The following is a 23,234-nucleotide window of genomic DNA, read 5'->3' on the forward strand; positions in this document are numbered from 1 at the left end:
TCAAAATGACGTCATATATGACACTAATCATAACCGCCCGATTTTGGGCGGTTATAATTAGCGTTACGGTTAGTGTCAGTTCGGTAGTGTCAACTGTCACAAGCTCTTATCTTCAAAAGTACAAATAATGGAAAAAGTAATGGAAAAAGAAAATCTCTACTATTATCCTATACGTAATCCAGAAGAATAAAGTCTTGCGTGCTCGGGAATAATGGATTTCCAAGATGGAACTCGAAATTTGGCCAATCATTCAGTTTGGACAAATTTCGAGTGTCTAAGGCCATAGCAACAGCGCTTGTCCCTTTTCTCTTATTTAAAAAAAATGTCCTCCATAAAAGGACAATTTATAATATGCATTGAGAGGACAATTTATAATATGGCAAATAAATAAGACGCATTTATATTTGTATAATTTTATTGTTTCATTTTTGCTACATATTTGAGTAGTAAAGTAAATACAGTTTCAATAATGGCCCAAACTAGGTTATTTTCACAAGAGTTTGCCATTTTCTCCATCTCCGTGGGCAAAAAGTTTATGTCACTATAAAATACCATGCGTATGATACATAAATATATACGGCGAAACATGAATTTCCAAACATTTTAATTTACGTAAATGTCATTCTTGACACCAACTTGACACTTTAGTGACATTCAGGTTTAAATGTTTCCATTGTAAAAACGAAAAACACATAAAACCTCTGTGAGAATATGTTTTTGCACTTGTAACCCTATTAACTATAACTATAACTTTTACGATAACCGGCGATTTGATGCAACTCACCCTTAGATTTATAAGTAAAGTGTTTTGTTTGATTCAAATTGTTTTACTCGTATGAAAGGACCTCCAAATGTGTATAAAATTCAATGCGTATTCGTCACTTATGCGTTATTAAAACACTGGAGAGATTGTAATTTTGATATTTGTAATTGATAGTTTAACAGATTGAAACAATAAAATCAAATTTTCATAATTTCATGCGGATGAAGTCGCACGGGAACAGCTAGTTTATAATAATTATTCTACACGAGCTGTTGACCGCGACTTCGTCCGCGTGGTATTAGAAAACGTACGAACTATATAAATAACAAAAAGCTACGTATCCCGCGGGAACCGAACACCTCGGGGATGAAGCTTATCCCATGTATACTCCAGACTTTGTTTTACATCTGTGCCAAATTTCAATAAGATATGTTGAACCGTTGCAAAATGATCGAGTAAACATTAAAAAACTAAATTAATGAATCCCACGGGAACTGTAACTTATCCCGGGATAAAAAGTAGCCTGCCAAATGTCATGGAGATCCGTTCAGCTGTTTAGGCTACAAACGCTAACAAACATCCATCCATCCATCCATGTAAACTTTCCCATTTATAATATTATTCTACATTATTGTACTGTGGGCATAAATCTAATTAGTTATTCGTACTATTTGTACATCTTTTGCCCGCTGACAACAAAATATCTATCTTCTATTCTCTAACAAGTTCTCAGTAACCGTCCTTAGGTGACCTTTGTCTTAACGGCCATTATCGTCCTGTAAACATATTTATTAAAATTCATAATTCGAATTCGTATCCCGCTCCCTGATTGGTCGACAGTGGTCACTGCATCTATAAAATTGGTGGAGGGGCGGCGCGTCCTGCATATGCTTTCCGGTAGCTACGGGAGCAACACGTCAGTTTAGTATTCTTAGATTAATTAAAGACTGATACATAATTAAGTGTTAACTTTAAGCCCCTGCAAAATGGGGACAAGTAGAATAAGTTTTTCAACACTCAGTGTTTTAATAATACTTGCTGTATTATGGAGGCCCGCGTATACTGGTGAGTATTACTTAAACCCTATTTTTAAAAAACTATCCAAGTTTAAAAAAAGTCCAACGAGAAGTAGAAATTTGCTTAATTACTACTTTAAATTTAGTAAAAAAAATGTTTAACCATTTCTAAACTTTTAAAAGCCTTATTCAAGTTAAAGTTGCTTTCTAGTCTGTCTTAATTGTCATTGCAATTTTCATAATATTTCTACAGCTTACCATCGCTGGTAACCTTTTCATCACATTGTTACTGCAAGAGTTATTCCAATAAAGTTTGGAAATGTATATCTTATAAAATGTAATTTTTTCAACATTTATTATTTAAACTTAGCACCATTAATAAACAAAAGTAATATATTATTAATCAATGTGAGCTTTCCTAAGTTATCACAAATGTTAGAAATTGTTTAAAGTTCCATGCCACAAAATGAGCTTTCACCAAAGTTTTCACATCTTATTGTCGTCTATATTTCATAATACATATGTTCTATGCACTTATAATGGTATTTAGTAATATCATTGTGTTTTATTCTCTAGATCTTCAAAGAAGCGCTACGAGGAAAAAAAATTTAGCATTTTCCAATAAAAAAGACATGAATGTTTTCACATTGGGCGGGCGCTTGGCTAGGCATTAGTTGCCCATGTAGACAATGCAAACATGTAAATTAAATAAATCTTTCATATAAGACCATCATTGGTAGCTGCACCCTAGACTTAGTCTAAATTTTTGTCTGGTGCCGCCTGTGTCGTATGCTCTAACAGAAAATGTCATTTAGTGGTTAGATAGATTATGTAAATTATGAAATCTGCACGTTTTCGAATATAAAATTCTATATTCTTACGCAAATCTATATTTTGCAATGAATGCAGAAAAATATGTTCCTACATAGCTATCGTTATTGAAAAATAATTTGTTACTATTCAAAGTTCTCAAATACCCCAATTACGAACTTATACACTTGGGAGTTAAAAAAAACCTAATCACTAAGAAAGGATTTTTTTAACAATTCAAATGCACTAAATTCGACAAATAAAAACATTTCTCTCGAAAGTTCTACGTTAAAGTTCCAAGTATTAGAAGACCATGGCACTTTTACATCTACCAACAATGTTGTTAAAGACATTTAAATATGAATTCACATTATCCATTTTATAACGATATCTTTGTTGTTGTAGCTCGGAGATAATTTGCACTTCGCAATAAACAACTTGCGATAAACAGCAACTTTGACCCGAGATTATAATATTATCACGCTCCTGTCATTGACAATATTCAATGTAACATTCGTCACTTGAAGACATTTAAATAATATTGATAGACAGAACATAATTAATCAAACGTGCACTATCTTACTAATATTATAAATGCGAAAGTTTAGATGGATGGATGGATGTTTCTTAGAGTCTGTAGCCTTTACGGCCGAACGGATTTCGATGGAATTTGGTACAGATGTAGAGGATAGTCTGGAAGAATACATAGGGTACTGACTTTTGTTTTTTTTTAACTCCGCGCGGACGGAGTCGCGGGCAAAAGGCAATTTTAATTCTCACTTAATATTTTAACTTTAGAAGCTCGTTATCATGTTTGTTATGACTTTGAGAGAGGAAAGATAAAAAAATACTGTTATACCTAATTCTCCTTGACAATGACCATTGGTAACATTATTTGATTACTCTTGGAATACTGATAACGCAAAACATTCAATGACCAAATTATCTTGACCCCTGCCCTCCTTATCGCGGTACATCGGCTTGGTGACAATTCGCAATTTCAGCAATAGTTATGTAATTTAATGATATTTATTCCTCAGAACTCGTTATCTTAAATATGAAAGGCTATTTACTTACATCAATGTGATCACAAATTATTTTTATTTCTCATGTTACAATTTACAATACAAATTAGATCAATACAAGACCGGATGACTCTTTAAAGGCTAATTTATGAACTCTCGACAACCCGACAAACGCATTCAAATCTAGCTCATGAGATTTATTATTTGATTATTTAATTACATCGAAAATAAGTCTCGCATAAGCGTGTAAAACTAAACTATGGTAAAGAGATCAAATCATACTAATATTATAAATGCAAAGGTTTAGATAAATGAATGGATGTTCGTTAGAGTTTGTAGCCGAAACGGCTAAACGGATTACGATGAACTTTGTCATGAATAGTCTGGGAGAACGCATAGGCTACTTGCATTTGTTTTTTTTAATACCGCGCGTATGGAGTCGCGGGCAAAAGCTAGTAATATCATAAATAAGTGATCAAAAATGTGTTCTGTCTAAAACTAGAAAAGAAACTTGAGAGTTCATGAACAATAAAATTGCATAAACGCGGTAATGATACTTAATGTGTCGTCTTTCATAGGACCTATAGACTTAATTAAAAAAAAAATTAACACTTGTATCACAATAAGCTACTAGAAGCACGGACCATGTAAAAATATGGTAAGACCGTGCTTCGTGAAAACTTAAAGACCGGTGAGAAAGTATCATGTAGTTAACTAAAGGTAATTTAGTATGACAACTGAATACCGACAAACACAGGACCCTCTGGTTATCCGTTCCCAAATAAAACTATAAAGACAAGTCCCCCTATGGTTCGGTCAAATTGGGTAATTGCGATTTGCGGTCGTCCGCCGGCAGAGCGCAGAGAAATTGTCACAATATTCATACGTCAAATGCAAATGAAAAATGAATTGGTTGTTGAATAACATCAAGCTTAATTTATTTAGTGCTTTTTACGATGATAGTTGGTCACTGTCGTTTACTATCTAGTTTTATAAGTAGACTAGCTTTACACGCGACTCCGTCCGCGTGATATTAAAAAACCAAGTAGTTTAGGCTGTTTAGCTACAAACTGTAACAAACATCCATCCATCCATCTAAACTTTCACATTTATAATATTAGTATGAAATATGATAGTCACCGATATTGGAAGCTTATTCTTTATTTTTTCAAATACGAAATATATTCTATGAACAGAGTACATTATCCCGAGAGCTATAAAAATGTGAATTCAAAATATTGTCATAATAAAAAATAACGTTAAAATTCATCAAGCTTTATCTAAATTCAGCAGAATGTTATAACTATAGCGTATAACTAGTGGAACTTTTAGATAATGTAACTTAATTACTCTTACAATATCTTAATCTGTTTACTTAAATCAACAAGCAACGAGAAGTAATTGTAGCAATAATAATTATCAATTAGTAAACAAACAAAATAATTATTAATCAAACATCATAATTGTAAGCCAATTACTTGCTATCTCTAATAAACAAGGAAGGGTCAAGGTACAATGGTCGAGCTGGACGATTAAGTTTCAAGTTCCGGGTCTTTCTAGGCGACCTTTTAGTGACTCAGTAGAGACATCTATGTGGGGATATTCCAAAGCCTAACTGATAAGCTATTACAACACGAACACGATAACATGGCACCTGTGTGTTACATCGTGTAGCTTTTAGTATACTTAATGTCTTTTGTTAATAAATATTCTTATTTGTTACAGATAAATGCTCAATATCATGTCATGGATGTAAGTATTACTATTTTAAAAACCTTTTCTTTCGCTTTGGGTAACAAATAATATTCCTACGATAAAAACTTTATAAAATAATTTCACACTGAACCAATGATTTCCAACTTTTGAACATTCAAATCTTTGTCTTTTTAATATCTTTACAGATTAAATAAAAAATAATCACTTTCTTTTTTAAGGAATTATTTTAAACTGGTATATTTTTACCTTAGCATCGTCATCACCGACATTCCTCCCCGGCCACACTTACAACTACGGCGTGGACGGCGCCGTATCCGTGTACGTCACTGGCGCTGAAAAGCAGCAGACTGGCGTCAAGATCTTCGGTCAGGTGTCTGTCAGCGTGCTGGGCAACTGCGGGTACTCGCTTAAAGTCAACTCCATGACCATATCTGGTCCCGATGGCAAGGTACGATAGGATTTTACTAATTTAACATTAAGTAAAATTCAATTTTAAAGACTAATTGCTTTTCTTTAAGGTAAATTTAGCACACTCATCACAAAATATCTGAATTCATATTTTTCTGTGCAGAAATATCCGAGCCCGAATGGCATAGACAAGGTCGTGCGGTTCAGTTTGCAAGATGGCCGTGTGGGCGCGGAGATCTGCGCGGAGGAAGGTGACACTCGACGCTCGCTCAACATCAAACGAGCCATCATCTCGCTGCTGCAGACGGAACAGAAACCTTCCACTCAGGTGGATGTGTTTGGTTCGTGTTTCACGGAGGTGTCGGCATCCCAAGAGGGCGGCGCCACACTGCTGCACCGCAGCCGCGACCTCACGCGCTGCGCTCACCGTGAGCAGGGCCGCAACGATTTCATCACCGCCGTTTACAACCCTACTGCTGTAAGTTTTACCATCTTTTCTTATAATCTCCATGATTTTTTACGTTTGACTTATTACTTCAATACAAAGAATTCTTGATTACTTGCTACTTCTCCACATATCAACGGCAACCAATGATTGCCATATGCTACGTAATTTCACCGAATTCTTCGTGTTACTAGGAAATCAAGAACACTCAGGTGCTCCAATCTACTTTGAATGTAGAATCAAAGGTGAACAACGGCGTACCTGAGAAGATATCGGCCACCGAGGAGTACCTGTACAAACCATTCTCTGTAGGAGAGAATGGCGCACGTGCGGAAGTCCTCACTAAACTCACGCTCACTGGAACAGCACAAGGCGGAGCTAACCCAGGTAAAAGATCACAAATTTATTATTAAATCTTTATTATTATTAAAGCAGCTTTAACCAAATGGGAGAGGGTAAATATCACTTTACTTTCTGTCGCAATTTGTAGCAAAAAATAATACAAAGCCAATTTCTAGGCAACTGTCCTGAGCAACGTACTATAATCTTCGAGAACCCGCACGGCGCTGTCTCTGACCACAGCAACCTGAGGAACGCTCTCGACGCACTCAAGGAAACCAGCAAGTCTTTACAATCCGAAGCCTCTGAGAAATCAGCCGGCAAATTCGCACAAGTTGTTAGAGTAAGTAATTCAAACAAAAAAGAAACAAGTATAAGTAAATAAAAGCTATATGAAAGAATGAATTGTTTAACAGAGAAAAGCAGAAGTTTCAGATTCCTCTTAATATTTACTAACCCTTAAAAAACATTTTTCATTTTAGGTCCTTCGCAACACCAACAAAGATGATCTAGTCAAGCTCTTCAACCAAGTGAAAGGAAACAGCTTAGAAAAGTAAGTTTATCATGCTTTATCATGCTAAAATGAAACTGTTTATGCTCTGATATATCTCAAGATAATTTATATATTTGTTAATTTCATAGACGTGTGTTCTTGGACGGTCTTCTCCGAGCTGGCACCGGATACAGCATCGAGGCCTCTATTCAGATCCTTAAAGGACGAGAACTGTCAGGTTTGGAAGAGAAACTGGTCTTCCTTTCGCTGGGTAACGCAAGACACGTCAATGATGAAGCTATGAAAGCAGCTGCTGTAAGTTCTGTTTTATAATAGAAATAATTAAAAACTGTGCGAAATGAAAGATTAATGTGGTAGTGATTCTGATTTTTTTTTAACCCCAAAATTTTTGCAGACCATTTTGGACAGAGGTAATATTCCCAAAGAAGTGTACTTGGGTGTCGGAGCACTAGCGGGCGCGTACTGCAAAGAGCACAATTGTCATTCGAGCAAGTCCGAAGGCATTGTTGCACTCAGCAAGAAGTTGGCCGCTAAACTACAAAACTGCAAGCCTAAAACCAAAGTCGAAGAGGACTATGTGAGTAGTTAAACTTCTAGAAATTAGAAAACGGAAATAGTATCACAAATTACATTGTTTTACTAGCTTTTGCCTGCGACTACATCTACGTGTTTTTCCAAACTATCTTCTACGTCTATGACAAATTTCATCGAGATTCGTTCAGCGTTTAGTCTACAAACTCTAACAAACATCCATTCATCTAAACTGTCGCATTTAAATTACGAGTATTAGTAAAATTGTCTAGAGATTCCTAAAAATACGTTTTCTTATAATTCGTGCCGCTCTAATTAGTTGTTTATGTATTGTAAGTTAATAATTAAAATAGATGAAATGGTTATTGTAGGTGGTTGCTGCGCTGAAAGGTATTAGAAACATCAGGCACTTGGAGGACAGTCTCGTGGACAAGGTGGTGCAGTGCGCTGTCGATAATAACGTTAAGGCCCGAGTGAGGGTCGCTGCTCTTGAAGCTTTCCTAGCTGACCCTTGTGCTGCTAAGGTAAGAAACAAGTTAGATCTTTAAAAACTTCATTATTGACTGTAACAATTGCATAGTGCGATTTCGTATTGAAATTTTGTTAAGTCTTAAAAACTTCTTGATCCTTTCGCAATATAAAGTTGGAAAAAAAAATACATGTCATAATATTTCTCTTGCAGATTAAGAAAGCGGGCCTGGACTTAATGAAGAACAGACAACAGGACTCTGAGATCCGTATTAAGGCGTACCTCGCGGTGATCGGTTGCCCATGCGGCAAGTCGGCCAGCGAGATCAAGAACCTTCTAGATTCCGAACCCGTACACCAAGGTGAGAACAAACTACCTATTAAAAAATATTGCAATCTGATGTTGATGTTAGAAGCAAATCTTTTATATTAACGTCCTGATTGTATGTGTAGTGGGCCGTTTCATCACCACGTCACTGCGTCACATTCGTTCTTCTGCCAACCCCGACAAACAACTCGCCCGCCTCCACTATGGTCAAATCGGAACGCCAAACAAGTTCAATATCGATGACAGGTACTTATGTTACAAAATATCGATTTGATACTTCACTTACCAATAATAGACAAAGCTTGGATTTTTAACATTCAAAAACATTTATTTTAGGAAATACTCGTTCTACCGCGAGGGATCGTTTAACTTGGACGTGCTGGGCGCGGGCGGCAGCGTGGAGCAGACCGTCATCTACTCTCAGGACTCCTTCCTGCCTCGCTCTGCCAGCCTTAACCTCACCGCAGAGGTCTTCGGACACAGCCTCAACGTGCTTGAGGTAAGCTCATTCTAGTACTTTACTAATATATAACAGAAATAGTGATAAAGAATGAGTCTATATTCATACTTTCTTTTTAGATTGGAGGTCGTCAAGGTAACCTGGACCGCGTGATCGAACACTTCCTGGGACCCAAGGGTGTGCTACGCACCCAGAAACCACAAGAAATCTACGACAGCCTGGTGGAGCGCTTGGAGAAGTCGAAGGACAAGGTTGAACACGGAATCGTACGGCGCCGGCGCTCCGTCAAGAGCGAGGTTGATAACTTCGACAAGAAGGTAAGTTGCGAATCTGGCATTTGAGTTGCATAAATAAAGAAAAACTCGTGTCAAAGTTTTTCTTCGTCTTACTAAAAAATTTCGTATACTTGTAGATCAAAGCAGAGTCAGTGCCTTACAATAACGAATTGGACTTGGACGTGTATCTGAAGCTGTTTGGTACTGACGCGGTGTTCCTCTCGCTGGGTGACGACAAGGGCTTCAACTTCGACCACCTCCTCAACCAGCTCATCAGCGTGCTGCATGATGGTGTCAACAAAGTCAAGAACTTCCAGGTAGGAAGCGACTAGTATATTTAAGATTAGACCACGAGAATTTCATGGTCATACAAAATACGTATTAACATTTTCAATGTAGTGTAAGTTATGCTCCAGTGGATAGGAATAACTAGAACGTGTGTCTTCCAGAACGAGCTGCGTGGACACCTTCTCTTCTTGGACGCGGAGTTAGCATACCCCACGTCGACTGGTCTGACCCTGAAACTGGACCTGGTGGGCGCAGCCACTGCACGCGTCGACGTCGCCACAAACATCGACATCCGCCAGTGTATCAAGAGCCCTGAGAATGCCAAAGTCGACATCAAACTCGTCCCCTCCACCGACATCGAGGTTTCAGGCGTGATGATGATTGATGCGTTCGCCGTCAGCACTGGACTTAAAGTGATCACCAACTTGCATTCATCAACCGGCGGACATCTTATCGCTAAGGTAATGAACTCTTATCAATATGAATATTATAATTGAATTAAAAAAGATTATTTAAATAACGCTGAAATATCTAAATTGTTGTATTAAAATTTTTAGATGATCGAGAATGGACAAGGATTCGACGTTAACTTCGGCCTTCCTGTAGAGAAGCAAGAAATAATCGTCGCCTCCAACGAGCTTGTGTACTTCACCGCTGAGAAGGGTCAGATGGAGAAGGTGACACCTGTGAAGGTTGACACACAGAATAAGGAGTACAAGGGCTGCTTCGACCAGTTGTCCGACGTCATTGGACTTACTTTATGCGGCGAAGTGTCTGTTCCTTTCACCGTATCAGGTAATTATCTAATTTGATTTACAGCAAGATATAACGGTTAACTACTTGATCGAAATTATTTTAAAAATTACTGTTCCCTTATAGGACCAGAGGCGCAAACATCAATTTCCAAATTCTTAGCTCGCTACCCACTGACCGGACCGGCGTCTGTTAAACTTATATTGGAGAAAAATAACCTTCGAGGCTATCACGTCAAGGGCGTGCTGCGAAGGGACGCCAAGGCAGGAAAATACGGAGTCGAACTTCTTTTCGACGCTCAAGGCTGTAAAACTGGCCGCATACAATTCAATGGTGACGCGGTCTACTCGAATGAAGAAAAATCCTTGAGATTGGCTTTGGATTCGCCATTCAAAGTTATCAACGGTGAAGTAGCTCTCTACACAAAAGCAAACAGGGAGTATTCAATTCTGGCCAAAGCTAAGGCAGACGATCTAGAATATTACGGCAGATTGGGCTTCGATGCGCACAGGGAAGGCTCTAACTCGGTTTACAAACCCGTCTTTGAATATTCCTTGCCGGATAACAAAGGGAAGCAAACTGTAAGAGTAGATGGTCAGATCACTCACGACACCAGAAGTAATGAAGTGAAATGGAATCTAAGAAATATCAACCTCGTTTTCGTACAATCAAACGACCCTCTCGACTTGAACGGGCAGTACAAGCCAGTTCCCAATGGCTACGAGTTAGACGTAAAGGGCAAGATGGGTCAGCACACCATACTACTCGCGTCTTCACTCAAGAGCGCTGAATTCAAAGTTGAATTCCAAAACACCCTTAATCCTTACATTAACTTCAAAGTTAATGCCCATATCGAAAACAACAGAGAGGTAAGTTAAAAAACTTGTTTTAACAAATAAAATTACGTAACATTGGAAAGATACTTATTTCCATATTATTTCGTTTAATTATTTATTTGTTTTTTTTCTTAACAAATTAGGTAATCCACAACGACATCGACCTGTGGTACAGTGGTGATCTTCGCAATTCTGAAAATCGTGTAACTCTCAACCAATTCTACAAACGTTACGAAGACTCAAAGGAATTCAGCATCATCACTAAGAATAAATGTAAAGATTTTTGTTTACTCCCAATCAGCTTATTTGAAATGTCTTTTAAATACCGCTCGTTAACTTATTCTTTTCTTCTTCATTTTAGTTGAAATTCACTGTCTTCCATTAAAAGCAAAAGTGGAAGCTCAAATAGACAGCAAGAAAGTTGACATCGAACTGGAAGGTCAATATCTAAACCGTAAAGCAGAATTAGACTTAGAGGCTAGAACTCACGTCAAGAAACCTGGAGACTACAGCGTGAAACTGAAAGCCGAAGTGGACCGTCAAGGAGTGGAAGCTTTCGCTAAAAGAGACATCGTATCTGCTGATAAATCCAACTTTGAGAACTACATTACTGTCAAAGGTGTTGGTAAATACGAGCTATCTGGAGTTGTGCTACACAGAAACAAGGCGAATGACATGAACGTAGGCGCTGTCGGACATCTCAAGATCTCTGGTGGTGGAAAGAACGAAGATATCAAGTAAGTACACAGAGAGAATCGAAATCGCACCGATCCAGTAATCAATCTGCAAATACTTATTTAACTTTTGTGTTCGCAGGTTCGATTTTGGAGTAATTGAGAATGCTAACCTTTACTCGTCGCACGCGAAACTCTCCTCAAACAAGGGAGAATTCTTGGACTTCCTCTTGAAGGTGACTCGCGGCGCCAACGCTAACGGACAGCTGAAGTTCATCCTTAAAGACTCCATTTCAGCGAACGGACAGTTCAAAGTCACTGACAACGACGGTAAAGGCAATGGAATGATCATTGTTGATTTCCAAAAGGTATGCAGCATTTTATACTATTTAAGCGTAGCTTGGAAGAATATTCTTCAGTTATTATCTTATCAATGTGAAATGAATATTACCTTTAGTTGGATACAGTTAAAAAAGATATTATTGTTTTAGGTACAACGTAAAATCAAGGCTGACATCAAGTTCGTGGTGAAGGACCCCGTGTACAACGCCGACGTAGACATCTTCCTTAACTTTGAGAAGGACAATAATGACAAAATTCACATCAGCACCAACAACAGGAACACTGAGAAATCCATCGACTCAAAGTAAGATAAATTTGTTGCATCTTTTTATACACTCTGAATCAATTTCATTCGAAGAAAATGCTATAGCACGTATTTAGTACAATATTAAATTCAGAATCTCTTTGCAGGAATAAACTAGAATACGCCGGCAAGAGGACAGAAATCAACGTACACCAGAGTGGTGATCTGGACTCCGGCAAAGCCAGCGCCAACGTGGAGGTGGTGCTGCCGACTGAAAGGTGTCTTAACTTGAAGTTCAACAGAGATGTTACAGAGAAGGACAGCGTAAGTATCCAGGGAACTTACTTATATGTATATTCAACATTGCAGGATTATAATTATGTTTGTGCTTAATTTCACTTGATTAATTACAGATTCTAAACGGAAACGCTGAGCTAACCTTAACAGACTCTGAACGGCGTGGTGCTGCTGGCTCCAGCTTCACTTACACTGGCAAAGTGACCAACACCAACTACGACAAGGATACACTGGACTACGAGGGTCAAATCGTGCTCCGCCTGAAGAATGGCAAGAATCTGGTGAATGCATTCTCTTTGAAGAACATTCCCACTGGAGATGGAAAGTTCAAGGGAGATTTTAAGGTACAGTTTTACTTAGCTTATTAATATTTGATATTATAAAACGAGATGTAAAAATACACTAGAGAATAAAAAATGCAGCGATATTACTGCGGTGAATATACAAGCTCACCAAGCTCTTGCATTTTGCCTACATCACTACTTAATACTATGTATGATCGAGGTGAAACGCTACTTTTGACGTTACACAATTTTTCAAGGTTATCATGAGTGATACGTTTTAGGTCGATGTGACTGGCAACCTGATCCCAAAGCCCGCCTCGCTGAGCGGCAGCACCACCTACAACGATAACGTGTGGGATGAGAGTTACCGGCTGAAGGGCAGCTACGGCGGAGACGTCGGCTTAGAGGTCGTAGGCAACTGGCTGTTGAAGACGGACGGTGGTGTTAAGAAGTATGTAGCATCATTATTTTTCTGTAAAACTGAGTTTCTGTATAAAAGTAGTGGAATAATTTTTTCGACTAATTATTGTTTCTTTATCACAGGTACGTGGATGACAGCACTGTAAGCCTGAGACTTCCTTTCGAACAGGCTCACGACATCAAATGGGTATCGACCGTACAATTCTTACAACCAGAAGAGAAAGACTTCGCCGAGGTGAATACTTTTTTACACTATTGGAATACATATTGCAATCCCTTAAAATACATTGACTAAGATAATTCTCTCTGCAGTTTACCGTGATGGAATCAATCCAAGTGAACAGCGACGTATACAAAATCGACTCGACCGGTAAAGTGTCTTTAAACAACGGCAATGCGGAAGTCAAGGTTCTGGTGCCCCACCACGACCCGCTGGTCCTCCACGGCAACTACCAGCTCTCCTCAAAGAGTAAGTGAAACAATTTAACCATCATTATGCGTTAGTTTAACTTTAAAAGTGAAAATTATTTTTTTAAATTATCTTTTAAGATTACAAATATAAAAGCTAATACAATTAAACTTACAGATGACGTGAAAGGTATTGAAGCGGAGGTGCAGGCGCGCTACGGCAAGATCAAGCGCGACGTCAAATTGGTGGTGAAGGCTCCTCCTCGGGAACTGGATCTGCTGCTGGTGGCTACAGCGCCTGAGGCTGAGAAACTCAAGAGGCTCGAACTTAAAGTCAACAACAAGGTAAAAACTAGTGAAACAAAACACTGACTATGTATTACATTATTCTTCTAGTTCTTTCTACTTATATTCTTTGTTATACGCGCCATTATTAATTATCTTATTACTTTATCGTGTTTAGAACCCAGCCCCTAACACCTATAGCAACGTGATCACCGTCCAAGCGGACGACCGCGTCTACAAGACCGAAGGCATTGTCGTCTACTCCAGAACACAGCCTCTCTTCGACTTGAAATATACCAGCCCATCTACGACTAAACCCAGCAGGTAAACAATAATTCAATTATATTAAATTGTTTTTTTTTTATTAAATTCATTTATAATTTGCAATCTTTCTACTCCATTAGGTTGTACGTTAAAGGAGAGACAATCAGTTCATCGCACGGCAAACTGGAGATGAAGGTCGAGAATATCAAGGACGTTGACATCGATGTGAACTGCGAGGGCAATGTGCAGAAAGAGAATGTGTACTTCAAGGGTCAGGCTAACTCCGCCGCCTTCGGACTTAAGAACTACAAGATCGACATCAGCAGCAAAGACGACGGCAATGGCAAGCGCCTCGAATTCCACGCTATTAATGACAACAAGAATCTTCTCAGTGGAAGGTAAAATTAACGACATTATCGCTATCGTTTTGTGAATTTTTAATCTTTTGTTTGCCATAAATTTTCTTTTCCAAAGTTTGTATCTTACAGCTTTGTTTTTTTATTGCAGCACCTCATTCATAAGCAAGCAAGAGGGCTCGAAAACAATCATTGAGGGCTCCGGCTCCATTAAGGTTAAAGAAGACCAGAAACCTGCAAACTTCAAATACATCCGCACCATCCTTAGCGACGGCAGTGAGGTAAAATTTTACTCTACCAGTGCGACATTGGCAAATTTACGGTTTAAATTTGTTTACTTGGCATTGTTTTTAGATTTATAACAAATTAAAATGACGATTTAAATTGATTTTTATGAAAAGTTAGGTGAACATTTTTATTTACGAGAATTTTTGAAACAGACATTCCTAAACCTGGCGATCGGCGAGCGAAGCTACGTGGCGGAGTCCCGCGTCACCGAGCTGGAATACAAGACATCATATCTGTACTGCGAGGAGAAGAAACAATGTGCCAACATTGACCTGCACTCTAAAATAAACGTTATAAGTAAGTGCATATCGTCCTTTATTATTGGTTAAAGACTGTGAAGTTAAAGAAAATCTTAAAAGAATCTCAAAAGCTTAAACTGATTAAGGACTCAACTAATTCGTTTTACTTTGTTCAAACAGAGCCAGGTCACATCGAGCACCTCGTGAATGTGGACTTTGATTTACGCAAGCTTGGCTTCGCACCCGAGTTCGGTCTGCAGATCTCCAACGAATTCTCCGAGCAAATGTTGCCCAAGTACTTGCTCGATTTGCACGTCAACAAGAACGACAAGAAGTACCACCTGCACGTTTACTGCAAGCCGGAAACTGGATGTAAGTTCAAACTAGATAACACAGACAAAAATCAATGTACACTGTTAAATCAACATTTGGTTTTATACTTTGTTTATTGACAGTGATTCCTGCCGGTATAACCGTGACCATCCCGACTCGAGTCCTGGCTCTGGAGTCCCAACTGCGCTACTCCCCGAGCGGCGTCCTGTTGTTCCCGGTGCACGGCGAGGTCGCTCTCTACCCCGACAAGAACAGACCACAGCAAAAGACCGCCGCCAGGGTCAGCATCAGCGCTGACACCTCGGACTCGCATAGCTCCGCTGTCGCTGATTTCGGATTCAGTCATCCTAAACTTGGCGAGGTAAATATTGCTATTTATAATGAGATATCTACAGGGCTAGATTAATTCATTTATCTCGTTAAGATTTTAATCTTCATCATTTATGATGCATTGAATTAATATTACAACTATTGCCACAGGAATTGACACTCAAAGTATACACGAAATTGGACCGCCCGCAAGAGAACAGTCTCAAGATTGAAACTTCAGCTGTACTTTCACACAATTGCTTCGGAGGCGTAAGTTTTCATATTATTGTTACTCAATTATATAATTTGTAAATGTGTTGATATTAATTTTCTTTTTATTTCAGAAACGTGAGTCGAAGGTATGCTTAGAAGTGAACCCAACTCATTTGAAATTCACGGTAAGTTTCATTTCAAGGTCTAACAATATTTCTTTGAAGTCTGTTTTTGAAAATATCAATAGAAAACTTCGTAAACAATATCGTTAGGATTTTATAACATTTTAACATTTCTGTTGTTCACAGTTCGACACTCCACTGGTATCAGTAATCAACCTGGAAGGCTCTGCTATAGTGAAGGACAACCTGCAGCAAGGAGATGTGAAGTTCAGTCTGCTGGAGGGCAAGCCGGTGCAGATGCACGCCGTCGCCCGCGACTATCAGTATTATGAGTTCACAACCGGATATAGCGGTAGGTTGTGTTTTTCTCACTAAAGAAGATTTCTCTAGTATGGTGTTGTAATAAGGAAAATTCCACTTTGAAAATTGATGATACAAAAGTAATCAAAACGACCTTTAATTGTAGATGAATCCGAACGCAAGCTGTCGATAGTCGGTCACATACAGCCGGAGAAGCGAGTGGACATCGCCGTAGACATTGTGGTGCCTGGACACAAGAAGAGCATTGCCCACGGAGCCCTCTACCTGCAGGACAATGTTGTCAAGAGCGACTACGGTCTCTCTAAAGACAACTTTAACTATTTCGTGGTATGTTAATTAAAAACAATATAGTAGCATGCTTATTTGTATAAGAACCCTTTTTATGAAAAGGCCTCTGTATTAATTTAAAATGTTCTACCAAAACTATTCAATTGAAAGAAGTACCAATTTGTTATTTTGGTTTTGGGTCTCTGTAACGTAAGTAGAGTATTCGTAATGATTATATTGATTTTACAGAGCGCTCTGAAGAAAGATCTGACTACATTACAAGAACGCGTCAAAGAACTAGGAGAGAAAAACAGCGAGGAATTGAAACGTACGCTGGATCGCATTCGCCCGACATTCCAGAGATTAGAACAGTCCTACAAGGAGGACTTGGAGAAGCTGGTTCACGAGATCACTAACGATGAGACACTGAAGGAAATTTCCGAAGCACTGTAAGTAAAATCATGTAATTCCAAGTCAATTGAAAGAATAAAGCGAAATTTTATTCTTGAGTAAATAGTAAATGAATAATAGGAATGAATCTAACAATTTAATATCTTTACAGCCACTACATAGCCCACTTCTTGGCGAAGATTATCGACGACTTACTGAAAGTTACCAAACCGATGGTTGACAAATTAGTAAACCTTGTCACAGACTTGGCTGAGAAGACCAAGGATATGTATGTTAAACAGGTAAGATGGAATATTTGATTTTAATTAAATTACCTTTTCTATTGCTAGAAAGAATAATCTGATTATAAAAGTCAATAAAAGGCTTTCTAAAATGAAATTAGAAATATAAAGGCGGAATTTCGTTTTTAACTTGGTTTGGTTGAATATTCAACAGTTGGAGCCGCAAATCAAGGAGCTGTACGCGAACATTGCTGCGATTGTAAACGAGTACTTCGACGGTCTGCTGGACACCGCTGCGCACTTCGCAGCACTCGTTATTGACTTCTTCGAACGCCACAAGCCTGAAATCGAGGAGCTTACCAACACACTCACTGAGATCTTCAAAGGTAAGAGCTATTGCTCTTTATTTATTAATAAAGAAGTACAGAAGCTGTGGTCACATTGAATATTGCTACAAACTCGATTTTACCAAAAATACATAGATTGAAATGTTTAATACTTTATGCCAAATGTTCAAAATTTGCAAATATAACTACTTTGGATGTTCGAAAACCAATGTTTCTTTTTTTCAAACAGACTTGACCAAACTACTGGTTGCTCAACTGAAGGAATGGCGCGTCAAGGTGACGCAGATATTCGAGGAGCTGTCTCGTCAAGTCAGCGATCTGCCCATCATAGGAGTGCTGAAGGACAAAGTGAGTAGATATTGTTATCATAAAACTGTCCATTTAACATATCACCTTCTGTGATTCTTTAGTTTTAGAGGATCTTATACAGTTTCCATAACATCTCCAGAAGTGTAAAAACTATAAAGACTAATTAAAATATTTCCTATTCAGTGGCAAGAATTGGCAGTACCAGAGCAGGCGATCGGCATCTTGCGACAGGCGCAAGAACAAATCCGCCAAGTGTTACCAACGGAAGATGCCAAGAACTTCTCTGACGAGCTGTTCAATTACCTTTGCAAGGTAAAATTCAAATTAAAAACTGACAACCCATTGATACTAACACTTAACAATAACATAATTTGGTTTTAATGAACCTTCGGTCTTTTAAGTAAATCAGAAATGAGACTTCATAATAATGCTGTAGGTTAGAAGGTCACTTGAACAAATAGCTAAAGGCTTTCCCAAGTCTAGGAAGTCAGTAAATAATTGTATCATGTGCTATACAGAAACTGCAGCAGGAGAAGGTGGACGAGGTAGCGTCGCTGCGCGTGCTGTACGAGAAGCTGGCGCTGGCGGTCACCTCGCTGGTGCAGTTCGTGCGCACCGGCCTCGCCAACGCCGGCATCTCCCTGCAGCCCGCGTTCACACCGGTTAGTACGGAGCAACGTTATGCCATATTTGTATACTAGTACTTCGGGCTGATTTACTCCTAGAAATATAAATGATAGATCTAAGTGTCAAAGGATGATGATTGCAGCGGCTGATTGACAATACTGTCTAATTCAATTAAATATAAGGAACAAGCTATGATAATTACTATGACAAAATCTAAAAATGTTCTGTTTATGCAGATGTCTCTACCAACCTTCGCACCATTATCGTTGCCATCATGGGGCGGCGGAGCTTCTGCCAGCCTGTTCAACCAACTGCTGCGTGGAGATCTTCCAGACCCTCTGGCTATCATCCGCGCTTACAGGCCTCGTTCACTTAACCCGCTTGACGAAGTCCCTGCTAAATGTATGTACTGAGTAGTGATAGAAGTTGCGCATCTGTGATGTACTTTCAAAATCCTGTCTAACGTTAATGTGATTGTTCAGTGCGCGCTGTGGTGGTCAACGGCCAGCACATCTTCACGTTCGATGGCCGCCACCTCACGTTCCCGGGCAGCTGCCGCTACCTGCTGGCGCACGACCACGTCGACCGCAACTTCTCCCTCGTGCTGCAACTGCACAACGGAGCGCCCAAGTCGATCATTCTAGAAGACAAGAACGGCGTTACCATCGAAATTAAGGACAACGGACAGGTAACCTTTTAAACGAATCGTGTAAAGCTTCTACAATTTATCTTGTCAAACATAATACAGAAATGTACATACTAATCATCTATTTAATTACCCAGATTGCACTGAACGGAGCCAATCATGGATACCCGGTAATGGAGAAGGATTCCTTCGGTTTCCGTCAGCCGAATGGTAACCTAGGATTGGGTACATTGTACGGATTGATGGTCTACTGCTATGGAAAACTTGAGGTAACTTACTCCTTCATAATAAAGCTCTTGAACCATATTGTTGTTGCTGTTGTTGTTATATGAAAATATCCATTGTTAAAATGTCACGTTTGTTTTGTAGGTGTGCTACATCGAGGTGAATGGTTTCTACCTGGGCAAGCTGCGCGGTCTGCTCGGCGACGGCAACAATGAACCTTACGACGACTTCCGCATGCCCAATGGAAAGGTACACACACTCACAGTATTTTATACTAATTTATCAACGGTTAATAGCCTCAATTGTAAAAAATGTATGAAATAAGGGTGTAGTAATGAAAATTTGCTCTGTTTAGATTTCAACATCAGAGTCAGAGTTCGGTAACGCGTACCGTCTGGCGGGCAGCTGCGCCGCGGCCGCCGTGCCCGAGCACAGCCACCACCAGCTGCACCACGCCGCTCTGCCCGCCGCCTGCGAGATCGTCTTCGGCGGCAGCTCGCCGCTGCGGCCCTTGTCACTGTTCCTCGATATCGCGCCCTTCAGGTATCTTCCTCTACGCAGATACATTCTAACATTGCTTATTGCTATTTTGTAATCAACAGAATCTTTGAGCTGACAACGATACGGAATATGTGTGTTTTCTTTTTTTAAACGTTTCTACTTATATGATATCTAAAGAAATATCATGAGAAAACTAAACATTCAGTTAAAAATGTAAGAAAACGACAATAATTTTCGTGCGACTAAAACGCGGCCGGAGTGTTGTTACGTCGACAAAACCAAAGTATTTTATTGGTTCTCAGAACTCAAATCAAAATATGATTAAAATTGCTTGCTTCGACCAATTGTATTGTGTTATTAAACTTGGCGAGGGAGTTTTAAGACTCTTTTTAATTCAATTTCGCAACTAAATAATATTATATTAAAATTTTTTTTTTGAGTTTTCGATAAAGAAAACAAAAAAATTGTGGAATTTGGCTTCATATGCATATTGCTAATGTTTTTTCAGACAAGCGTGTATCCACGCTGTGTCCGGTGACTCGGAGGAGGCGGTGCGGCAGGCGTGCGCGCTGGGCCGCGGCTACGCTGCGCTGGCGCTGACCGGCCTGCTGCCCGCCGTGCTGCCGCCGCGCTGCCTCGCCTGCACCGACGCTGACAAGGAACACAACGTTGGAGACACATACGAACTTAAACTGCCCGCCAAACAGGCAGACATTGTCGTTGCTGTCGAAACTACTGTGGTAAATAGAACAATATAGTCAAAGAACCGCCAAGTCCACATATTTCCTCACTGCGAGTTATAAAACATCTTCTTATTCTCAGGGCAACGAGAAGAACTACAAGGAATTACTGGTACCATTGGTATCGCAGCTGATCGACGCTCTGAAGAAGAGTCAGATTGGTGACATCAAGGTGTACCTGGTCGGCATCACCTCCAGATTCCCATATCCTATCCTCTACGACACTGACCGTAAGTACATACTAATTTATGTTTTTAAATATTCACAGCATTAATTGTAAAGATATTCTATTCTTGATAAGACTTCATATGCCATCCTTAGAAGGCTTAGTTGTGTAAAAACAAATCAGCAATTTCGTTACCTTTGATCCGAAGATCAGCTACTTTTTCATTGATTCAATTACATCATCAAAAATAAAATAGACTTTGGTATCTTTACAGTGAAATTAAAGAACGCTAAGATTCAATTCACGGACAAGAGCCGCTACGAGCAAATCGACACTATCAAGACTGGAAACGAGAAGATTGATGCGATTGAAGAGAACGCCGTCAACCTATTCGACTACATCAGGAAATCGCTCGGTAAATAAATTCTTTCAATGCTTAACGGAGCAATTGTGAATTAGTAAATCATTTTTGATGTATGCTGTTCTCATGTGCGTCTGTTGTTTTCAATAAGTAACACGTTGTTTGTGTTTTAGGAATTACGAACGTGATGGGCGGCTACAGGAGCCTGCTGGAGCTGCCGCTGCGGCCCGGCGCCGTCAAGCACAGTATCAGCCTCGTCTCCGACCACTGCCAGAAGCAGGATCTACTGGTAAGCATCAATGCTTGGAGCTTTTCTGTTTGAAATATCAAATAGATGTTTCACATCGAACCACGCAAATTTAAATTCAATCTTTATTATTGTAGCAATCTCCTGATATCTGTCAGTATAATTAGTTTTTTAATTATCTCCTGCCTTTCATACGTTAATTTTCAAATTTGCTACATACGGTTAAGTGTTTTATTACCAACCAGATGTTCTTTATCGATTTTAAATCTACTCTCCGTTTTGTTCAGTTATCAACGTTCTGGTCAGCGTTGTACAGCACACTGTACAAGGAGAGTGCACACACGCACTCCATCATCACCAACACGCCTGGACTCGCTGACGGTAATGAGAAGCTTAAGAATGCTGCTGGTAAGTTACAGTGACTAACACATAAAACAGTCAGTAGAAATGCAAAAGTATGATTAATAATAATTCTTTACTAAAGGTTACACTAAGCACTCTGTGCTGATCTGCGGCGACAAGAAGCACAAAGACACTGAGGCTCTGCGCGCCACCATCAAACCTACAGACAATGAATGCATCAATTTTGTTGAATCGGTGAGTTTAAAGCAAAGGAACATTATCACGTTTTGAAAGGTCACGTTTTGAAAAGCAAATTCACATAAATAAATGTCATTCCAGTCTGACGGATTCGTGTTCTCTGCGTCCAACTACGAAGCGATGAACCCCGGCATGCAGAAGCAGTTCCTCCAGACGGCAGCATCTGCTATCACCAAGGAGATGTTACACGAAGTGCTGGTCCAGGAATGCACCTGCACTTACGTGGACCCCTACCGCGTGCGCTCCGTCTGCTTCACCAAGGAGAGGAAGGAAGCGGTAAGTTCCTTATTATACGTAATGTTTCGAAGCATTTAGTGAATGTATATTAAACTAGCTTTTGCCCGCGACTCTTCGCGCGGATTTAAAAGAAACAAATGCCTAGTAGCCTATGTGTTCTACCAGACTATCCTCGATATCTATACCAAATTTCATCCATCCCTCTAAACTTTTGCGCTTATAATATCAGTATGATTAGTATGTTTGTCAGTACCTTGATAATACCTTATTACTTAATACCTAAGTACTACTATACTAAGTTACCTTAAGTAAATAGTAATGTTTTTATTAAGGTAAATAAAGATTCTTAAACCTATCCTTTACTGCTTTACTAAAGAAGAGAGATATTGCAATAAGACACTACTTTCTGGACAACTTTTCAAGACCTTCACTTATTTACTTACTAGCTGTTGCTCACGATTTCGCCCGTGTGAAATTATTAAATTATGAAATACTCTGTAATAATATAGCTTTTTAATGGTGTAAGAATTTTTAAAATCGGTTCAATAGTTTACGAGTTATTTCACTATTTTCTCTTTATAATGTTAGTAGAGATTTGCGAAAAAGTAGTCACTGATAAAGCCGCGTTACCAGAGTCAATAATATATCCCTAATGTATTATGTATTTTCAGAACTTGCTTTTTTAGACACAAAGGCAAAGTTATTAATGTAAACTTTTGTTCGCAGGCTCGCAGAAGGAAGTAAACGTAATCAGCGCCATCTGTGATCAAAAACAACTCACCAAATATCCATTAGTTAAGTCAATGAGCTCTAACGGGACTCGACGGGAATCATTTAAAACCTTGAAAAAAAACGTATATAATTTATTAAAATAACGATTTATTTAACATCCAATACTTTTAATTATTAAAGTAATTTATCAAAGAATATGTACGAAATCATTTTAATTAACATT

The 23,234-nt window shown here is 39.1% G+C and overlaps 1 protein-coding gene across 1 annotated transcript; it reads left to right on the plus strand.

Annotated features, from left to right (window-relative positions):
* The first annotated feature begins 1,652 nt into the window (after window positions 1–1,652).
* On the plus strand, window positions 1,653–23,046 carry LOC106111372 (apolipophorins). The gene is made up of 57 exons (XM_013293424.1): window positions 1,653–1,828; window positions 5,340–5,366; window positions 5,582–5,778; window positions 5,902–6,216; window positions 6,378–6,570; window positions 6,702–6,865; window positions 7,005–7,075; window positions 7,165–7,330; window positions 7,431–7,613; window positions 7,939–8,091; window positions 8,250–8,397; window positions 8,489–8,609; window positions 8,700–8,862; window positions 8,943–9,140; window positions 9,236–9,415; window positions 9,548–9,847; window positions 9,944–10,181; window positions 10,266–11,008; window positions 11,119–11,248; window positions 11,337–11,712; window positions 11,792–12,017; window positions 12,141–12,295; window positions 12,403–12,559; window positions 12,649–12,876; window positions 13,098–13,267; window positions 13,360–13,471; window positions 13,549–13,705; window positions 13,823–13,989; window positions 14,108–14,253; window positions 14,334–14,591; window positions 14,701–14,830; window positions 14,990–15,134; window positions 15,257–15,448; window positions 15,532–15,770; window positions 15,890–15,988; window positions 16,063–16,116; window positions 16,240–16,405; window positions 16,520–16,701; window positions 16,891–17,090; window positions 17,204–17,333; window positions 17,488–17,659; window positions 17,850–17,968; window positions 18,113–18,241; window positions 18,448–18,591; window positions 18,793–18,958; window positions 19,039–19,244; window positions 19,340–19,471; window positions 19,572–19,676; window positions 19,783–19,970; window positions 20,437–20,668; window positions 20,751–20,898; window positions 21,109–21,249; window positions 21,369–21,484; window positions 21,730–21,850; window positions 21,927–22,039; window positions 22,124–22,318; window positions 23,006–23,046. The coding sequence occupies exons 1-57, from the start codon at window positions 1,750–1,752 to the stop codon at window positions 23,021–23,023; spliced, it is 9,903 nt and encodes a 3,300-aa protein (XP_013148878.1). The 5' UTR covers window positions 1,653–1,749; the 3' UTR covers window positions 23,024–23,046.
* The last annotated feature ends 188 nt before the right edge of the window (window positions 23,047–23,234 follow it).

The sequence above is a fragment of the Papilio polytes genome, unplaced genomic scaffold, assembly GCF_000836215.1.
Source record: "Papilio polytes unplaced genomic scaffold, Ppol_1.0 DF824169.1, whole genome shotgun sequence".
NCBI classification, from domain to species: Eukaryota; Metazoa; Arthropoda; class Insecta; order Lepidoptera; family Papilionidae; genus Papilio; species Papilio polytes.

Excerpts from the sequence above, each read along its gene's own strand:
- LOC106111372 (XM_013293424.1), top strand. The coding sequence starts at position 1,750 with ATGGGGACAAGTAGAATAAGTTTTTCAACACTCAGTGTTTTAATAATA. Across the intron at positions 9,848-9,943 it reads GCGGACATCTTATCGCTAAG|ATGATCGAGAATGGACAAGG; the intron begins GTAATGAACTCT and ends TAAAATTTTTAG. Across the intron at positions 15,135-15,256 it reads CTCTAAAATAAACGTTATAA|AGCCAGGTCACATCGAGCAC; the intron begins GTAAGTGCATAT and ends TTGTTCAAACAG.